At 58.4% G+C, this 17,028-nt stretch overlaps 1 protein-coding gene across 1 annotated transcript; it reads left to right on the forward strand.

Moving 5' to 3' along the window:
• Positions 1-712: 712 nt before the first annotated feature.
• On the forward strand, positions 713-16,673 carry LOC149875452 (E3 ubiquitin-protein ligase TRIM39-like). The gene is made up of 6 exons (XM_090030813.1): positions 713-5,469; positions 9,880-9,975; positions 11,323-11,553; positions 12,333-12,355; positions 12,466-12,566; positions 15,528-16,673. The coding sequence occupies exons 1-6, from the start codon at positions 5,071-5,073 to the stop codon at positions 16,052-16,054; spliced, it is 1,377 nt and encodes a 458-aa protein (XP_089886939.1). The 5' UTR covers positions 713-5,070; the 3' UTR covers positions 16,055-16,673.
• Positions 16,674-17,028: the final 355 nt, after the last annotated feature.

Here is a 17,028-nt window from a genome sequence, read left to right on the forward strand (position 1 = left end):
ATCCCCCAGTGTCTCCCAGCACCTTCCCAAGATCCCCAATTACCTCAGTGCCCCCGCAGTGCCTCTCAGTTCACGCCCAGGATTCCCCATAAGCACACTGCACCAGCCCGGTCCTTTCCATTATACTCCAGTACCCCCAAGTATTCCCCAGGATCTCCCAGCACCCTCCCAGGATCTCCTGTTACACCCAGTGTCCCCCTGCCCCCGCCCCTCTCAGACTAGCATCCCCCAGTATGCCCCCACTGTCCTGCCAGTGGCATGTACGACGCTTTGAGCAGGGCAGGATGGCACTCAGGGGTCTTCAGGACAGTCCCCCGGTGGCATCAACAGGAAATTTGGGGTGGCCCAAGAAGTATTTTGCCTCCAAATCCCACTTATTCATTTCCAGGGGTGTAGGTTGTAGCCATGTTGGTCTAAGGAGACAGGCAGGCAAGGTTCTTGGGGTGAATCTGATATCTTTTGTTAGACCAACTTAAATAGTTGGGGGGAAAAACTTAGCGAGCTTTCAGGTCTAGAAACCCGTCATCAGGCTGAGGAAGCCTCTCCAGCTGGCGGGTGCGCTTCCTGGACGGAAGGAAGAGCAAAGAGCCAGAGGCGGGGCTGGGCTGCATGCAGGACAGGCTGTCAGTGAAGATGAAAACTGTGGAGTCGGCGGGTGAGGGACGGGCTGGGTTGGGTGTGGGGGAGAAGGGGGATAAATGTAGCAGTTAAATGGTGGGGCGGTGTCAGAGGAGCACTGAGGTGCTCTGTGCCTTAAGGAAAGGAAGTCAGGAGAGCCGCCAATCAATGGGGCAGCTCAGGTGCTGGTTGCCGTGGCAACCAGGCGGGTCAGCTGGCCAGAAGGGGGCAGGGCTAGGCCTTATAAACAGCCTGGGCCGGAGCCTAGAGAGCAGTTCCTTTTTGGCAGCCCCAGGGGCTGGGGCTGGGCTGGGCTGGGCTGGGCTGAGCTGAGCTGAGCTGAGCTGAGCTGGTGGTTGCAGCGGCCTTGCTTTGCTGACCGGCTGTGATGATGCTACTAGGGATGAGAACACCCTGAAGAGAGGTAGGGTTGGGAGCCCTAGAGGGGTTGGAGTCCACATTATGAGCGGGGAGGCTCTGTGTTGTTTGTGTTGCAGCCAGGTGGTGCAGGTGCGGAGGGAGGCCATGCTGTCCTCTGCCCGCTGCGGCCAGGCTGCTCTGCGTGCGTGTTTGCCTGGTCCTTTTTAGTATGGTGCGGTTGAAGCTGCATTGACAAGGTTCATAGCTTCTTTCCAGTTTCATTTCCCTCTGGTCTTGCACTCTTCCCCAGCCCAGTTGAGAGTGATTGGACCGGACCAGGCAGTTGTTGCCTCTGTGGGAGGAGTTGCGGTGCTTCCTTGCCGCCTCTCCCCTGCGACGAGCGCGGTGAGCATGGAGGGGCGGTGGGTCTGGTCCCGGGTCTCTCCATTCGTGCACCTGTACTGTGACAGCCAGGATCAGCCTGGAGAGCAGATGCCAGAGTATATCGGGAGGACTCAGCTCCTGAAAGACAACATCACCTCTGAATACATGGGGTGCGACCCTCCGACCACGGGCAGTACACCTGCTTCTTCCAGGCTGGGGTCTCCTCTGCAGAAGCTCTGCTGGAGCTGCAGGTCACAGGTGGGTGGCTCCTGTTGCAGTCTGGGCCTGCCCATAGTGCACTGACTGGGGCTGGCAGGCTTAACGGGAGCAGATGCTAGTTCACTTGTCAGTCCCCAGAGTCCCGTCTCAGTCTCGAGTTCCTGCAGTGCGCGCTCCCTGGGAGCAGTCCAGGAGGGTTTTCTGTTGACATCTTGTCCTCAGGGTAGCCTCTGGTCTGTCGAGGGCTGGAGCACCCTGGGGCAGGACCATGGGGCTGGGGCTGAAGTTTGACAGAGTTTTTAACACTTAATGTCATTAACATGTCATATGTAACAGTGGCAGTAGAGGGATGCCGTAAGTGTAGTCCAGGGGCATAGCAAGAGGAAAGGACTTTTTTGCTTGATATCTTTCTGGTTATATCGATCTTTATGCAATTTTGACTCTAAATATATTTTGATATTTGTCTATATGTTGGGTATATTGATTTGGATGTTAGTTTTCACATATTGATCTGTCTCTCACATAACAATACAAAGCAGGGGCTCGGACTAGATGAGACCTCTGAGGTGCCTTCCAGCCCTACGTTTTATGATTCCGGGAGCCTGTGTCCTTCTATTTCCTGTCAAATCCCCATATAAGAATTATTGCCCTACTGTGTGGTCACAACTAGGCTGACATGGGGATAGCAGAGACATGGGGCCTGTGCAGCACTGTTCATCTCAGGGCTCCTGGTTGCTGCAGCTGCTGAGATCAGTGCACGGTTCACAGGGAGCACGAAGGGCCCTGCCCAGGGCATCGGGCTGGAGGCTCAGAGAGGAGAGCCCTGGGCTCTGAGCGCCCCGACTCACTCTGTGCAGGTCCAGAGTGCTGGCAGGGGGGGAGAGGAGATACAAACCCGGGTGCAGGACCAGGCTCCCAGGGAGAGGGGAAAAGGGGCTTCCCATCAGGCGTGTGTTGTGAAAGCTTCACCCCCGGGCAGGGCTCCCAGACTTGCCCCCTCGCTCCCCCACAGAGCAGTGGGTCCGCAGGCGGGCACAGTGCGAGGGGCTCTGGAGCGAGACGTGCTGCTTTGGGCTCTGGGGTGCACGTGCGGAGCCTGCCCCGCAATCCCAGCACGGGGCCGTGCTGCACCATGCAGACATCCCCTCACAGCCCTCGGGAGAGCACTGCGAATGGGTATGGTGTTGGTCCCTGGGTAGCTGCCGGGGTGCGAGAGCAGGCGCAGGACTCCCCTGAGGGCCACAGCTGGACACGGCCGGCAGAGCCCTGGGGACGAGCTGCTGGGACAGACGAGGGCCTGGCTCCCGGCCGCCATTCACCCTGTGACTGCAGGGGAGCGTGTCTGTGCCTGCACCGCCGGCACTCAAGCCCCTCGGTCCTGACTGCGCCCTGGGGTCAGCCTGCGCCGCCCGGCATGAGGGGTCACACGGAGATTCAGGACAGCCTCACACTGGCACAGAGCTCAGCCTGCAGCCTCTGACTGGAGGAACAAGGTTTGTCCGTGGTGACGTGCTGGACGAGGAGCCACTTCCCATGACGCCCTTAGAGAAAGGGATCTTGGCCCCCTCTGCCACTGCACTGCTGGGCGGGGGGCAGCTCGGGCTGCTGGCTGGGGCGCGGGGGCAGGCCTGGGGGTGCGGTGCCCTGGAGCACTCCCTCCTGCTTTAATCACTGCTTCACCCCCAGTTTCAAACCAGCTGCCTGGCAGCACCAGCAGCACTTCTAGTCTGGCAGCGCTGAGGGAGTCGGGTCCCTTCATGGCTCCCTAAAATCTCCCTGATCCCTCTGAAGGTCTCGATTGGGCAGGTGTTAATGACACTTTGTTTCTATTAACTGGCTTGATGTTCTCCCAATCAAGCTGCTCTTTGTTGTGCAGTGCTGCGGTCTGTGAGCAGCTCTTCCTCGTGAAGCTCCTCTCACAGACCTGCACTTTGCTCTTAACTCATCCAGGGGAGTTATATTTGTGGTGGTGTCAGTCTGAGACTGCACAGTACAGCCCTAGGCCCCGGCATGTTAGTAAAGCTTCCAGATCATTGTTAATTGGAGAAACCAGTGTGGTGCTCTGTATGTAACACTGCACCTGACTGTCTGCCCCCCTCTTCTCAAACCTGCAGGTCTGCCCGTGCTGGGTGGTGGGAGCTGGTGCCCCTGGCTCAGGGGGCTGGTGCTACTTCCCCCACCTCTCCCCAGCCCACCGCTGCCTGGCTGCAGGGCAGAGGGGATGCCACTCCGTGTGGGGGCATCAGGGCAGCTCTGCCATCCCTCGACCAGCCCAGACACGGACCTCTGTTCTGGACACGTGGGGGAGGGGTTTTGAGGCGGGGTGGGGGGAGAGGGCAGAAGCAGGGAAAGGACCGGGGGAAGCCCCCAAACCCTTCCCTCCTTCTCTGGGCACCTGCTGCCTCCGAGTGTGTGGTGGGTGTGAGACCCCTGAGCTTGGTGTGCGCCAGTGGCTGGCTTGTCCAGCTGCAGAAAGCTGCTCTCTGTCTAGCGCAGGGGTCAGCAGTGTTTTTGGGCAGAGCACCAGAAACATCCACAACCTCAGCTTGTAAGATATTGGGGTGCCAGGGGCAGATGGCACGGGAGCCGAGATGTGCCCAGTCCGTGTTGTGGCAGTACAGACATAGCCCCTTCCCCACTGCAGACTTGAGGCACACGAATGCCATAACATGCCGCGCACTGGCACCCGTGCTGGGATTGCTAAGCCCTGCTCCTGCTTGTAGGGGCTATCAGCTAGCCCCCCTTCCACAGAGCTGGGGTGCACTCGGGGTGATAACAGATGCCTTCAGGTCAGGGGCATCACAGCTGGCAGAGGTCCCATAAGGGGAGGACAGCTATTCAGGGGTTGACAGGGGAGAAATGAAGGGGACAGCCCTGTGACAGGCTGGTTCCTGCCCAAAGGCTCGGGGTCTGGGCTCACTTCCCTTGCCTGGGTGCTGGACCCAGCTCTCTGTAACGCCTGGGAAGGCTGATGGACCCCGTTAGTGTCACGATGGCTCTAAGGGACTGTGGTGTTTCAGCGGCTCCCTCTGCCACGGGCCTGATGAGAACCTGTGATCATCCTCTGTCCTTGTTAGTCCTAGGCATTGCCCTCCAAAATGAATTGACATTTTTAAAATCCTGCACCATGGTGAAGGCACGCTGCAGAGCGCACTGCTGGGGTGCACTGTTTCCTATGTGTTTGAGAGTCGGGGGCTTTCTCCTCTCTGCTCCCCTGCCTGTGAACACCCTGTCTCCCCAGTCGTCCTCCTCCCTGCTTCTATTGCTCCCTTGCCCTCATCCTTCCTTTCTCTCCACTCAGGTTAATTCTTCCATTTACTTTCCCTTTGGCCCTGTGGCCCCTCCTCTCTCTTGCTAGAAGCTGACTTGCAGGAAATCAGCTGCTGCGCTCAGGTAGGCACCACCCAGGACCATCCCAGCCTGAGCCGAGCAGGAAGAAGAATCAGCAGAAGCCGGGGCCGTGCAGCCTCAGACCCTCCAGGACAGGACATGGCTGAAGAGGCCGCCTGCTCCATCTGCCTGGACCTCCTGCAGGAGCCGGTGACCATCGGGTGTGGGCACAACTTCTGCCGAGCCTGCATCACCCGCTACTGTGCGGACCGTGTCCAAGTCTCAGGCGACGCTGTCCCCTGTCCCAGCTGCAGAGCAGAGCTCCAGATTGGGAGCTTCCGGCTCAACACGCAGCTCAGAACTCTGGTGGAGAAGATTAAAGAGCAGAGTCTGAAGCCAGGAAAGGAGAAGATGGAGAATTGGTGTATGAAGCATGAAGAGAAACTCAAGCTCTTCTGTGAGGAGGACGGGGAAGCCATCTGTGTGAGCTGCATGCAGTCCCAGGCTCACCGTGGTCACACAGTGCTCCCCATCGAGGAGGCTGCCGACGATTACCAGGTAGGTGACACCTCTGGCCCAGAGAGCCCATTGCACAGACACGCACTTACCTGGCAGGGCAACACCGTGTATTCGGGTCCAAGCATGCAGTTTTCCTTAATGTGGTGGAGCTGACAAAATGGCTCCCAGGTTCTTATAATGCTCGGCCTTAAGGACGTCTTCTGCAGGAGAAGGGGGAGCGGGCGCTCGGGTGATCCGGCCGGCTGCCGTTGATGCGCTTTGCTGCTCGGTTCTGTGTTTTTCTCTCTCTCTCCACGCGGCTTTTCTCGCGTTGGTGTTATACACTGCGCTCTGGCCAATCGCATCTCGACACTGCGTTCGCCCCTTAGATGGTTGTGTGCGCCTCTCTCTGCTTGCACGCGTGCCTGCGATTACTTTTCACTCCCAGCTCCCCAGGGGCGCTAGCCGGCTCAGGAGCTCCCTGTGCTCTGCACGTGGTGCACGACCGGCCAGCTCTGCATAGGCATACCGCAGCTGCCTGGCCGTTCATCCGGTGTCTCGATGCGACACTTAAGTGTTCCTGGGGATTTCTGTTCCCCTGGCGTGGCTTAGTACCTGTCGAGGCGTTGGGGCTTCAAGCCCACTTTATGGAAATGCGAGGCTACTCCCGAACTTGCTTCCACACCCATATGGCCGAGGGCAGGCGAAACTTGGGGGCTCGCGCCTGCACATCTCCTGCCTGTCAGAAGACTTTGGAAATACCTGAGGCCCCTGGTGGGGGTGGAGGACGTTTGCCCACTGTAGGGCCCCGTGTGGTTCTGGGCTGGCTCATGGGTTTGGACTTGATTTGGCGTGGAACGTGAAAAATGGCTTTAAACAAAGAAACAGAACAAAACTCACTGGCAGGAGAGATACCATGACTGGTTTCAGCTCGGGTGGTTGTACTCACCAGGAAGGGCAATCGCCCTCTCCTCAGTCTTGAATGACTTATTGCAGTTGAGCTGAAAGTCTATTGCTTGCACTGCAGGCAAGCTGACCCTGAGAGAGTCTCCAAATGCCTGCCGATGCAGGATCTTGGCTACAAAACTTATGTTCATAGGGGACAGCTCCTGGGCTTCCCTTTAGCTTGCTCCTTCGGCCTTTTGGTGGAGTGAAATTAGGGGGCATCTGAACTAGCCAAGGCCTCTGGGCTTGTGGCTTGCACAGAGGATGCCTGCCGTGTACCGGGCAGTACCTGAAGTCCCGAGCTGAAGTGTCCGCAAGGGAGGGTAGTTGTCGGTGGTCGTGCAGCACAGACTGGAGTGGTTGAGCTCTGCTTCGCTGACAGAATTCGGAACTGATTTGGCCCAGGAGATAAAATTAGTTAACGGTAGTGGCCCAGTCTGGGTTGCTCCTGTGCTGAGCCTCCCACCTCACTGCACCTGACCGAAAACCACGCTCTGAGTGTCTCCCCTGCGGCACCTAAGTCCAGTCGCCCCCCTTCCTGGAGCCCAGTCACAAGCCTGGGGTAACCGCTGCTACCACCCAGACTCGGGTCTTTGGTAGGGCTCTGTGCCACCCAGGGTGCACAGACCCTGCAGACCTTGGGTTGCTTAACCCACTGTGGGATTTCAGGGTGCTTTCTTCCTACAGGAGGAAAAGAAAAAAGCTAAGCCCAGCTTAGCAAGCCTAGCAAAGTTAGCTACCAGGGCTGGTCTAAGGTGGCTACTACAGGGTGTCACAGCTGCCCTCGGGGCACGTCCTGTGCTGAGCCCCCACCTTTCTTGGCCTCAGCCCTCTGTGTCAAGTCTCTGGGCCCCTTGGCCCTGTCTTGCCGTGTGTCCCAGCCCCTGGGATCCCTGCCCAGCGTGTGGCTTCCCACTTGAGGGCAATCCCTGGCCTTTTAACTCAGCCCCCAGAACAAACTGAGCAGGGCAACGCAGAGGGCTAATAATATTTTCTCCATATAATGCAGCTCAGAATATGACACAGCTTGGTTTTGAAAGGCAGAATAAAGATAAAAGAGCTTTTGCTGTAGCAAGCAACAGAGGAGCAGCAGCCTGGGAGCAGAGACTGCTCCCTCTTCTGCCCCAGTGCAGATCTGACTTGCACTTCTGCTCAGCAGAAACTCTTCTTACCACATTTCTCACATATAATGCAGACTACAATTTCCAGCAGCTGGTTTTGAGGGGAAAGGCTGTTTTGTATGTGAAAAAATATGGTCATTTCCTAGATTAAATGAAGTGTTTCATAGAGTCTCATGGGATATAAGTGGCCAAACGGGAGGGGACAGGGGTCATGGCTGCGCTGTGCGGCAGCTCGGGAGCTGTCTCGGAGGGAGACGGCAGCACGGTCTGTGTAGATGGGAGCGATGTGGCTGGAGCCAGAGGCGCCGGGAGGGCCCTGGGGGGTGCAGGGCAGGGGCCTGATCCTGTCTGTGACCTTGTTACTGGGCTCATAAAGTCTGTGGTTGACACTAAGTTGGGAGGTGTTGCCAATGGGCCCAGATTCGCACTGAATGGCTGCAGGAGTGCTGAGGTTTAAGGAATCAGTCTCCATGCCCCGGGATTGTCCTGCTGGAAAGGTTTTGGCTGATAGTAGAGCATGGATGCCAGAGCCTCCAAATCCACATCACTCCAGAGTTGGGAATGCTTTTCTCTCCCTTTCCCAGAAAAAAAAATCTCTGGACTGCACTTCCTTAGACTAGATGCCAGCCCTCACTGCTTGAATTAACTGAGCAGTCCCAGGTGTCTCAAAAGCTGCATTTCAGCCTTAAGAAGAGCCTGCGGTGGGTGGGCGGCCGTGTTTGGGATGCTGCAGGTCAAAGCAAGGGAAGGACTGTGGGGTTAAAGTGGTGACAACGCATCCTCTGGTTGGAGCATGCGGTAGCCACCGCCTCTCTTGTCCCGGTCTCCACCTCCAGTTCCCTTACATCTCCCCTGCCACGCTTTGTTGTTAAGAAAATTGAAGAGAGGTCGGATGATAAGAGGAGTGCTAAGATCCACCTGGATGAGGACTGTCTTCCTCACAAGCCTCTTTCCACCCCTACATCCTGCTCCTTCCTACTCCTGGCCAAGTGTGCAAATGTGTAGCCTTACCCCTGGGATCCTGAAGCCCTCAGTCTGCGATTGCCACTCACTCTGCTGCCCCAGGCCAGAAGTCACAGTGTCTCATGGTGCATGGCATCACAAGTACTTAGCAGTGACTTCAAAACTCCCCCATTCGTACAACAGAAGATCACGTGGTTGTCACCGAATCCCCCTGCTTTAATTCATGATTAGTCATCAGCCTTGCTTGATTTCCCCTACAATGAATGAATTATCCATGAATTCCACAGTCCCGCCCAATCCCTGGCCGAGCACTTCATCATCAATGAACACACCAGCCTCCCTCGGTTCACCAAAGTTCAGTTAATTATTGCTGAATGTATAAGTCTTCATCCTTCATACTAATTACATTAATTGTCCTGCTTTTTTTCTCTAATTTTGTCCTCTGCATCTCCACGTGCAGCACACAGCATTTCCAAAACCAGCCGTGCATTCCCTACACCAGGTGTAGTGTGGGCCGGGTCCTTGTTTTTGAGCCCACAGGAGCTCTCGGGGACCGAGAAGAGCTGGCTGCTTCCACATGTGACTGTGTGCAAGAGGGAACTGCTCCTTTGTCCCCGACAGCACATGGACCCTTTTTCTGGGTGCTCCGGTGCCCGTGCAGCCCCACTGGGCTTTTCCGAGTAGGTCTGCCCTCGGACCCTGCCCTGCCAATGTTTCGTGCCTGGCACAGGGATGGGAGCCGGCTCTGTCACAGGGGCCCGGCCCTGGTGTGGAACAAGTGTCTGGAGGAGACCAGAGGAAATCTGGAGATGGAGCAGGTGTAGGAAATGCACCACCCCTTGGTCCAGGGCAAAGCCTGTGTGCTGCAGACCTGCCCCCTTCCAGCCGCCCACCCCTCCTGCCCCAGCAGTAACCCAGCCTGTTTCCCAAACTGGCCCAAGTGAAGTGAGAAGCTGTGCATGCCAGGGAGGGGCACGAGCCCCAGGGTCAGACACCTCGGGCACGTTTCTGAATGCACTGCTTGTCCAAGCCTGTTTGATGCAGCAGCATCAGGATGAGTGGAGGTGCAGGGCATTGTGGGAAATGCACATCTGTCGAGGGGCAGCAGCTGGAGGGAGATGTTGCTGGTGCAGCAGGGGGATGTTGAGCCATTTTTTGCTGATAAAAACAGAAGGGTTTTTGCCTGCTCACGAAGTGTCTGCAGAGCAACACGGAGGTGCCTTCTCCCCTCCAGCTGCTGCTTGTACCCGGTGCCAGCGCCCCTGAGCCAGCGCCTGCAACGAGGGGTCGAGGGGAGCGGGGAGGGGGCTGGCCAGCAAGCCCCCCACACAGCTGCTTCTGCCGCTTGCTTTTCCTGCACATTTACTGCTCCCGTATCAAACCCCCCTTGTCCCGACACATGTCAGGCTCAGGAATAAGGAGCTGATGCCTCTCCTGCCAGGTGCAGCTCCGGCGGGCCCTGGATCCTCTGAGGAAGGGGCTGGAGAGAGCGCTGGCGATGGAGGCCAAGGAGAAGGACACCACCACGGCGTGGGAGGCAGGTGCCAGTCTGTGCTCCTCGAGAGCTCGTTCCCATGGCAGAGCCAGCAGGGAGGGGTGGGGGAGCTGCAAGATTTGCCCCCGAGGGGCTGTGTGTCATGGAGGGAGCTCTTCCTCGACATCGGGGGGATGCTGCGGTCAGGGGGAGAGCTGGGACCAGACTGGGCTGAGGTGCTGGCAGCTTAACCCTTCCTTGCCGCTCTCCCAGGGGTGGTACCGAGCCACTGCTGCTGGCCTGGATGACATACTTTGCCTCCCATAAAATGGGCCACACTCTGCAAACTGGAGCCATGTTTGCTCCCAGAGCTGCTGCACTCTCTGCACACCCCGAAGCCCATGTCTCTGCCTTTCCCAGCTGTCCCAGGACTGTGGGCACCACAGCAGGATTTCCATCACATCAGTGTTTCAGTTTCTGAGATTCTTCTAGCACTTCCCTGAAGTCTAAAGCCTCATGTCACGATGGGCATCGCTGAGGCAGAGGAGGAGTGGTGCAGAGCCCTTCCTGCGGTGCCCGGGGGCAGGCAGGCTGGACACTCGGCATTACCCTGTCCTGCGGGGAAGGGAGCCCTGTGCTCTCTCACCCCCGGTGCCCCCGCACGAAGGGAAAGGGGCTCTGGAGTTTGCTGTTCCCCACCCCAGGGCCAAGGGGAGGCAGTGCGTGTTCCCCTGCCCTGGGCCCGTGCACAGGGGCGTCAAGGCTCCCCAGCCCGGGGCAGCACTCACCGAGGCAGAGTTCATGTTTTGTGGGACTGGCGCGGGCTCCTTCTTCCGCCCTGCAGCCCCTTCCTCACGTGTCTCTTCTGTGCTTTTCCTGGTTCTTGGGCAGTCAGTTTAGGATCTTCCACTTTCCCCACCCTGGAAGGGAAAAGCCCCTGGCAGAGGAGCCTGTCTCCTATGTAGAGAGCTCCTGTTGGCCAAGGCGGCTCTCTTGGGGTCCTTCCCACCCATCTCCCTTGGCCAACACAGCCTCCAAGTGCTTTGTATGAAGCACCTCCTGCATGTCTCGCCCCAGGGACAGCCCCAGGCCTGGCACAAAAGCACTGACACCGACAGATCGGCCAGAGATGACCCACTGGGTTTTGCTCCAAGCCCCAGGGCCTTTCCAGAGGCCCCAGATCCTACATCTCTGCTCTGGATAGCAGCCCTTTTGCAATGGGGTGAAAGTATTGTGTGACCCTTTCTCTAGAGAGTACATCACTATGTGTAATGTGTGTCTCATATATCCGGTGACAGTATAGCTACTGACAAAGGGCTGCACAGCCCGAGTTCGTGCCTTCCCGCTGCCAATGCAAAGCTGAAAGTGGAGATGGCAGCTCACACTTGTTTTTGCTGCTTGTCCTGGAAGAACAAGGTAAAGCGACAGAGAGAGAGCATCAAGTCTGAGTGTGAGAAGCTGCGTCGCTTTGTGAGCGAGGAGGAGCAGCGGCTCCTGCAGAGCCTGGAGGAGGAGGAGAGGGAGACTCTGCGGAGCCTGGAGGCCAACGTAGCCCAACTCTCCCGGCAAAGCGTCTCCCTGCGCAAGCTGATCTCGGAGGTAGAGGAGAAGAGCCGGCAGACACCTGCTGAGCTGCTGAAGGTGAGCGTGCGCTGCTGATGCGGCCCCCAATGCTGCTGCCGTCTGGCGCCAAGCAGCCCCTCGGCTCAGACCCCACAACTGGTGGAAACTGGGCCAAGACTCAGGCGAGACTTTCCATCAGTCTGGAGATCCACCAGTTTGTACTGGGAGGAAATTCTGATTTGGGAGAAGTGCCAAGTTATTAGTCATGAAGGCTTCTTGCAGACATGAGCATAAAAAGGGCTGTACTGTAAGTCCAGTGTGTCCCCGTGCTGAACCCAGCACATCCCCAGACGAGGCACCACATTAGTTGGACCTGGCTTCCCAATGTCTGCGTAGACTGGGCGCTTCAATGGGGCTTCTTGGGAGCTTATGTCTCATAGTTGATTGAATCTGCTTTATATGAAAGCACCAAAAAGCCTTGCTGCCGTGCATGATTTATACAGGTCCAGTGGAGCGAGGTCGAACTAACCTGCTGCCTCTTCCAGTAAAGCACAGGGATATTGGGGGTATTTTTAATCATTTCTGTCAGCAGCCAAAATGGACAGGAACGCACATCTGGAGGTAGCCATGCACACGTTCAGAGCAATGTAATGCTGAGACAGGTGACAGCCAAGAAATGGTTCATCACCCCTTGGCTGCATCCAAGTGCAGCAGGCAGAGGCAGAGTTAGGGATTTTCAGACAGTGAAGAAATGGATGCCCATCGAACAGAGAAGTCATAAACTCACTGAACTTTGGTGCAGATGGTTTCACCCAGCAAGGAAATAATCACTACTACCCTCATGTTTCCCTTTCTAGGATGTGAAAAGGACCTTGGCCAGGTGCGGTATCTTCCCCTTCCCCCTCCCAGGAGATTCCTGCTTGGGCTGTGGCAGGAATATCTCCCTGGAAGAGCCGGGCTGAGCGATGATGGGGGATATGTTCCTCTTAGGAGCAAGGATGTGAAGGTTCAGGAAGCAAAAGCTGTTTCCACAGAAGTGAAGACCCTGTGCAGCATCCCAGGGATGATGGACATGCTAAGGAAATTCAGAGGTACACCGCAGCACATGGCAGGGTCATTGGCAGCAGTGAGAGCCGTGCTGGGCGCACTGGGGATGTAGCACACACAGCACAGGGGGATGTGACTGCCGTGTTGACAGAGAGCCTCCGCAGTCCTGCAGCCGTCTCCTCAGCCCATGTCCGAGGGCCTCTGGATGGGCAGGGGGAAAAGTCCCGTTGTCATTTCCATGCAGGGCACGGCTGGGTGACTCCAGTGGGGACAGGTGACCTAGGAAGCAGGGAAATGGTCAAACAGGTGGACCCCTGTTCCTGCTGCGGGAGGGAGGGGGTTATGCCATGATCAGGGCTGGACAGCAACGTGTCAGTGTGCTGAGATTATCCTCTGCCGTGTGCCCCAGCCCCAGGGGCTGCCACACCATGTCCTGGTTAAATCTCTGGGGTAATCTCAACTCAAGGGCAAGGGCTGAAGGGAAAGCTGGGCCTCTCCATGCAATGGGGAAGGTCCCCCAGTGTCCAACAGCCTTCAGCCCCTGGGCCCTGCAGTGTGGTGCAGCCTGCAGTACCCAAGGGAGCTGAGCACCACCCCCGGGATCCCCTTGGTGCCATCCTGCCCATTCCCAGGGCTGTGCACAGGCCCCGAGTGCAGGCAGATGAGGCAGCAAGAGCCTGTTCCCTGCTCCCTATTCCCAGCTTTTTCCAGCGATGTTTGGCCCCTACAGCATGATGCTCTGGGCTTCCTCTTCCAGCCCCATGGCCGGCCCATCCCTACCTGCTGCTTGCTACTCCCGGCAATATGGGGCTTTGTGTCCCTCCACACACTCCCTGCCCTGGATGCAGCTCAGTCCCTGCCCTGCCACTTCCTTTGAGTGCAGATCCTCGGGAAACTTCTCTCCTGGCCCGGGCATCCCTTACTCAGGCCTTCAGGCTTTCAGTCCCCATGTCTGTCATGTCAGCTCTGGCTCCAAAGTGGGGCAGAACGGTCCCTTCCCTGCGGCAATGGGGAGGTGGCCCAGACGTCAGCCTCAGCCAGGCACGGGCTTGCCCTGGGAGTGCCGACAGGCGCCCGCAGCCCCCAGCCCCCTCCAGGCAGCAACGAGCACGGACCCAACGGGCAGGTCCCAGCCTGGTCTCGGCAGCTGTTTCTGCTCGTGATGGTGCAGAGCAGCAGCCAGCGCAGTCCTGCCCACACAGAGCCGCAGCCCAGCAGCTGGTTTCACCGGGAGAGTCAATGCATCTGTCCTTCAAGAGGCTTTGATGACCCAGCTCAGTCTGTGGTGCGGAGGGGGCCTGAGGCTTTCCTGAGTGGTGCGGGCTTGGCAGGGAAACGCGGGGTGTCTCTCTTACCTTGCCCATGTGGCTCAGAGGAGCCTGGACCAGACTGACCATGGGGAGGGCCCGCACTGGGCCAGGCTGCACCCAGACCAGGGTGCGATATCTCTCACCCTACAGGGATCCCCCAGCCCTGCCCTGATCCCGGCTGGTTCTTGAGTGAGCAGGGGCTGTGGGGTGCGGGGATGGAGAGCACACATGGTCCCTGGGGCTTTGCAGCAGTCCCTGCCAGCACTGTGTATGCCGGGGGCCCTGGGCATGGCTGTAGGGGAGTTGTGCAGCTCACAAGAGGGGACAAATCCCTCTGGGAGGAGAAGTGGGGCTGGAGCTGTCTCTGTTTTCAGCCGGGGTGTTGGGTGGGAGCAGGGGCCGATGTCCTGAAGTGGGCAAATATCACAGCAGGTCTGGGGGCAGAGCAGAGGGCAGGTCCATTCACACTGGTGCTCTGAGCAGACCCCGTCCCAGGCTGCTCGTCCTCCCCAGCCCCCCCTGCACAAGTGCTGCAGGAGTCTCCTGTTGTTTCCGGGGCTGCATTTCCACCGGCCCCAGAGCCCAGGTCCTGTTGGGAGCCATTGGGATTTCTGCCCCTAGGTCACTCCCGTGTGTTTGGAAACTGCATCTGGACGTGCAGCCTCTGGCACAATGGAGGGGGGCCAGTGCGTCAACTGGGCCCCCCGGGCTGGGATTGCGCAGTGCTCTGGGGGCAGACAGCCCCGGTGCCAGCAGTGTCCCAGGTCCCCTGTACACGGGGTGTCCTTGTCCCAGTGCAGGTCCTCCGCTGGAGACCCCTAGAGCAGACACACGGCGGGGGGCCTGGGACATGTCTGTTGTGAGCTGAGCCCAGAGGTTTGGGGCAGTCAGTGGGGAGATGCCCCCTCCCCGCTCGACTGCCCCAGACTCACCAGCAATGGGCCCTGTTCTCCGATGCTTAGTGCCCCCGTCAGTGCCCCCCTGCCCTTCCCCTTCCCTCCCCACCCCTGCGCCCAGCCCCATGCACGGCCCTGCCCTGGGCTGGCGCTGGCTGCGGGCGGCCCTGGCTGTAGTGCTGTGCCCACAGGGCTGGGGACATGGGGTCCCCCTGAGGCAGGGCAGCCCAGCCTGGGGTGGAGGGGGGCAGGCAGCAAACCGAGTGACCCCGGCCCCGAGCACAGAGACCCCCGGGCCCTGCACTCTGCTCCCCCTGCCACCCCTCCCCCCGGCAGGCTGCAATGGGCCCCTCTGCTCCCTGCTGTGCCCCAGCGCATCCCCCCCCCCCCCCACAGCCTCCCTGCCGGTCCCCCCACCCCCTTCCCCACAGCGCCTGTGACACCAGCTCATGGCGTGGGGCCCACTCCTCTTGCCCCCCAGGCAGAGCAGCCCCGCTAGGTGTGGGGGAGGGGCAGGGCGGGGAGCTGCTGGGATGACATCATTGCATGCCCCTCCCCCTCCCAGGCCTGCCCTGCCCCCATCCCATGTCCCTCCCCACCTTGACTCCAGTGCCCAGGGTGGGAATGCCCCGGGGAGGAAGGGGCTGGTGGGGACGTCCCCCTGTCCTGTCCCCCCATTTCCCCGTGGGGCGACGGGGACTCCCCAGCAGGGACCGACCCGCGATTCCTGGGACGCGGCGAATTCCCCGTGATCTCGGGACCCGCCTGCCCCCGCCCTGACCCGCGACTCTCTCCCCAGCGGACGTGACTCTGGACCCAGGCACGGCTCATCCCCACCTCATCCTGTCTGAGGATCGGAGATGTGTGAGACATGGAGACACCCGACGGGCTGTGCCCGACACCCCGGAGAGATTTGATTCTTGTCCCTGCGTCCTGGGCGCGGAGGGGTTCGCGGGCGGGAGGCGCTACTGGGAGGTGGAGGTGGGAGGCAAGATGGACTGGGGTCTGGGCGTGTGCAGGGAGTCTGTGCCCAGGAAGGGGGACGTCACACTGTCACCTGGCAAAGGATACTGGGCCGTGTGGTTGCGGGATGGGGGATACAAGGCCCTCGCCTCCCCCTCAACCCTCCTCTCTGTGAGCGTGCGGCCCAGGCGGGTGGGGGTTTTGCTGGACTATGATGGGGGCGAGGTCTCATTTTACAACGTGACCAACAGGTCCCATCTCTTCACTTTCACTGACTTCTTCTCTGGGACCCTGTGCCCTTACTTCTATCCTGGTCTCAATGCTGGGGGCACCAACGCGGCTCCCCTGACCCTTTGCCTGTAGAAATTTTCTGACAAGATCACAGATAATACTGTAGAAATCATCTACAAAGCAAGACTCAGCGTTTCACAAACACAGCCTGATAAGACTCTGGAATAACTAAACCTTAGTCGTCTTAAAGTCTGAAGCAATCAAGGATTAGTTAGCGTTTCAAAAACAAGCATGTAGCCAAAAACCAGTTTGAACCAATTAAGGGTCTCTCAAACTGACCTGCTATCTTGTTTTCTATCACAGCGGAAAATCCCCACCTGCGCGCGCACCTTGTCTGTAGACTATAAATCGCCTCTAACAGTTTTGTTCGGGGCCTCTGAGTTCGCGCAGGGCGCCCAGCATGCTGAATACATTTTGAGACAGACAGCGACTCTGTGTCTTTGGGAACAGCTCTGCGAGGGGTCACAAACTCCTCAACAATTTGGCGACCCAGACGGGACCCCTTGTGTGCTGACCCGGCTGCTCGTCGTCCGGACCAGCCTTCCCAGCCGGTACAGGTGAGTTTGTCACCATTTGGAGGGCTTGGTCCAGGCGTCGGGTAAGTGGGGCCGGCCGTGAGGGGTAGCTGTTCCCAGGGGTTTTAGACCAGAGTGCTTAAGTCTCGGGAGGACGGGACAATCGGCTTCAAACGTCCCACCGGGATCTCCTTTAGGGCGGCTTCTCCAGGTTTGGGGAGAAGGGAATCTGCTGGTGCAGTCTGGCATGGGCAGGAAGCGCACTTGTATTTTGTGTGCACAGGACTGGCCTGTCCTAACTCGACAAGGTGCTCCGGATAAACGGTGGCCGAAATTTGGCTCATTTGATCGGTCTCGTTTGGCATTCCTTCGAATGGAATTGGTAGCTCTAAAACCTCAACAGCTGGATTATTGGTACCTGTGGGCTGAACTGGCCGAAAAAGCCCCCAAACCGGTTCTTTACTCTACCACTCCACCTCCTTATGATCCTCAGGTTTCAGTCTCTGTAGAGCCTGAGGACGGACCTGAGCC

This window comes from Crocodylus siamensis, chromosome 1, assembly GCF_052110815.1.
Source record: "Crocodylus siamensis isolate JL-2025a chromosome 1, ASM5211081v1, whole genome shotgun sequence".
Lineage (NCBI taxonomy): Eukaryota > Metazoa > Chordata > Crocodylia > Crocodylidae > Crocodylus > Crocodylus siamensis.

What these genes read in the sequence shown, in the direction of transcription:
- LOC149875452 (XM_090030813.1), top strand. Translation starts at nt 5,071, where the DNA reads ATGGCTGAAGAGGCCGCCTGCTCCATCTGCCTGGACCTCCTGCAGGAG. An exon ending in ACACCACCACGGCGTGGGAG is followed by an intron (nt 9,976 to 11,322) that starts GCAGGTGCCAGT and finishes TTGTCCTGGAAG; the next exon opens with AACAAGGTAAAGCGACAGAG. An exon ending in CACCTGCTGAGCTGCTGAAG is followed by an intron (nt 11,554 to 12,332) that starts GTGAGCGTGCGC and finishes TTCCCTTTCTAG; the next exon opens with GATGTGAAAAGGACCTTGGC.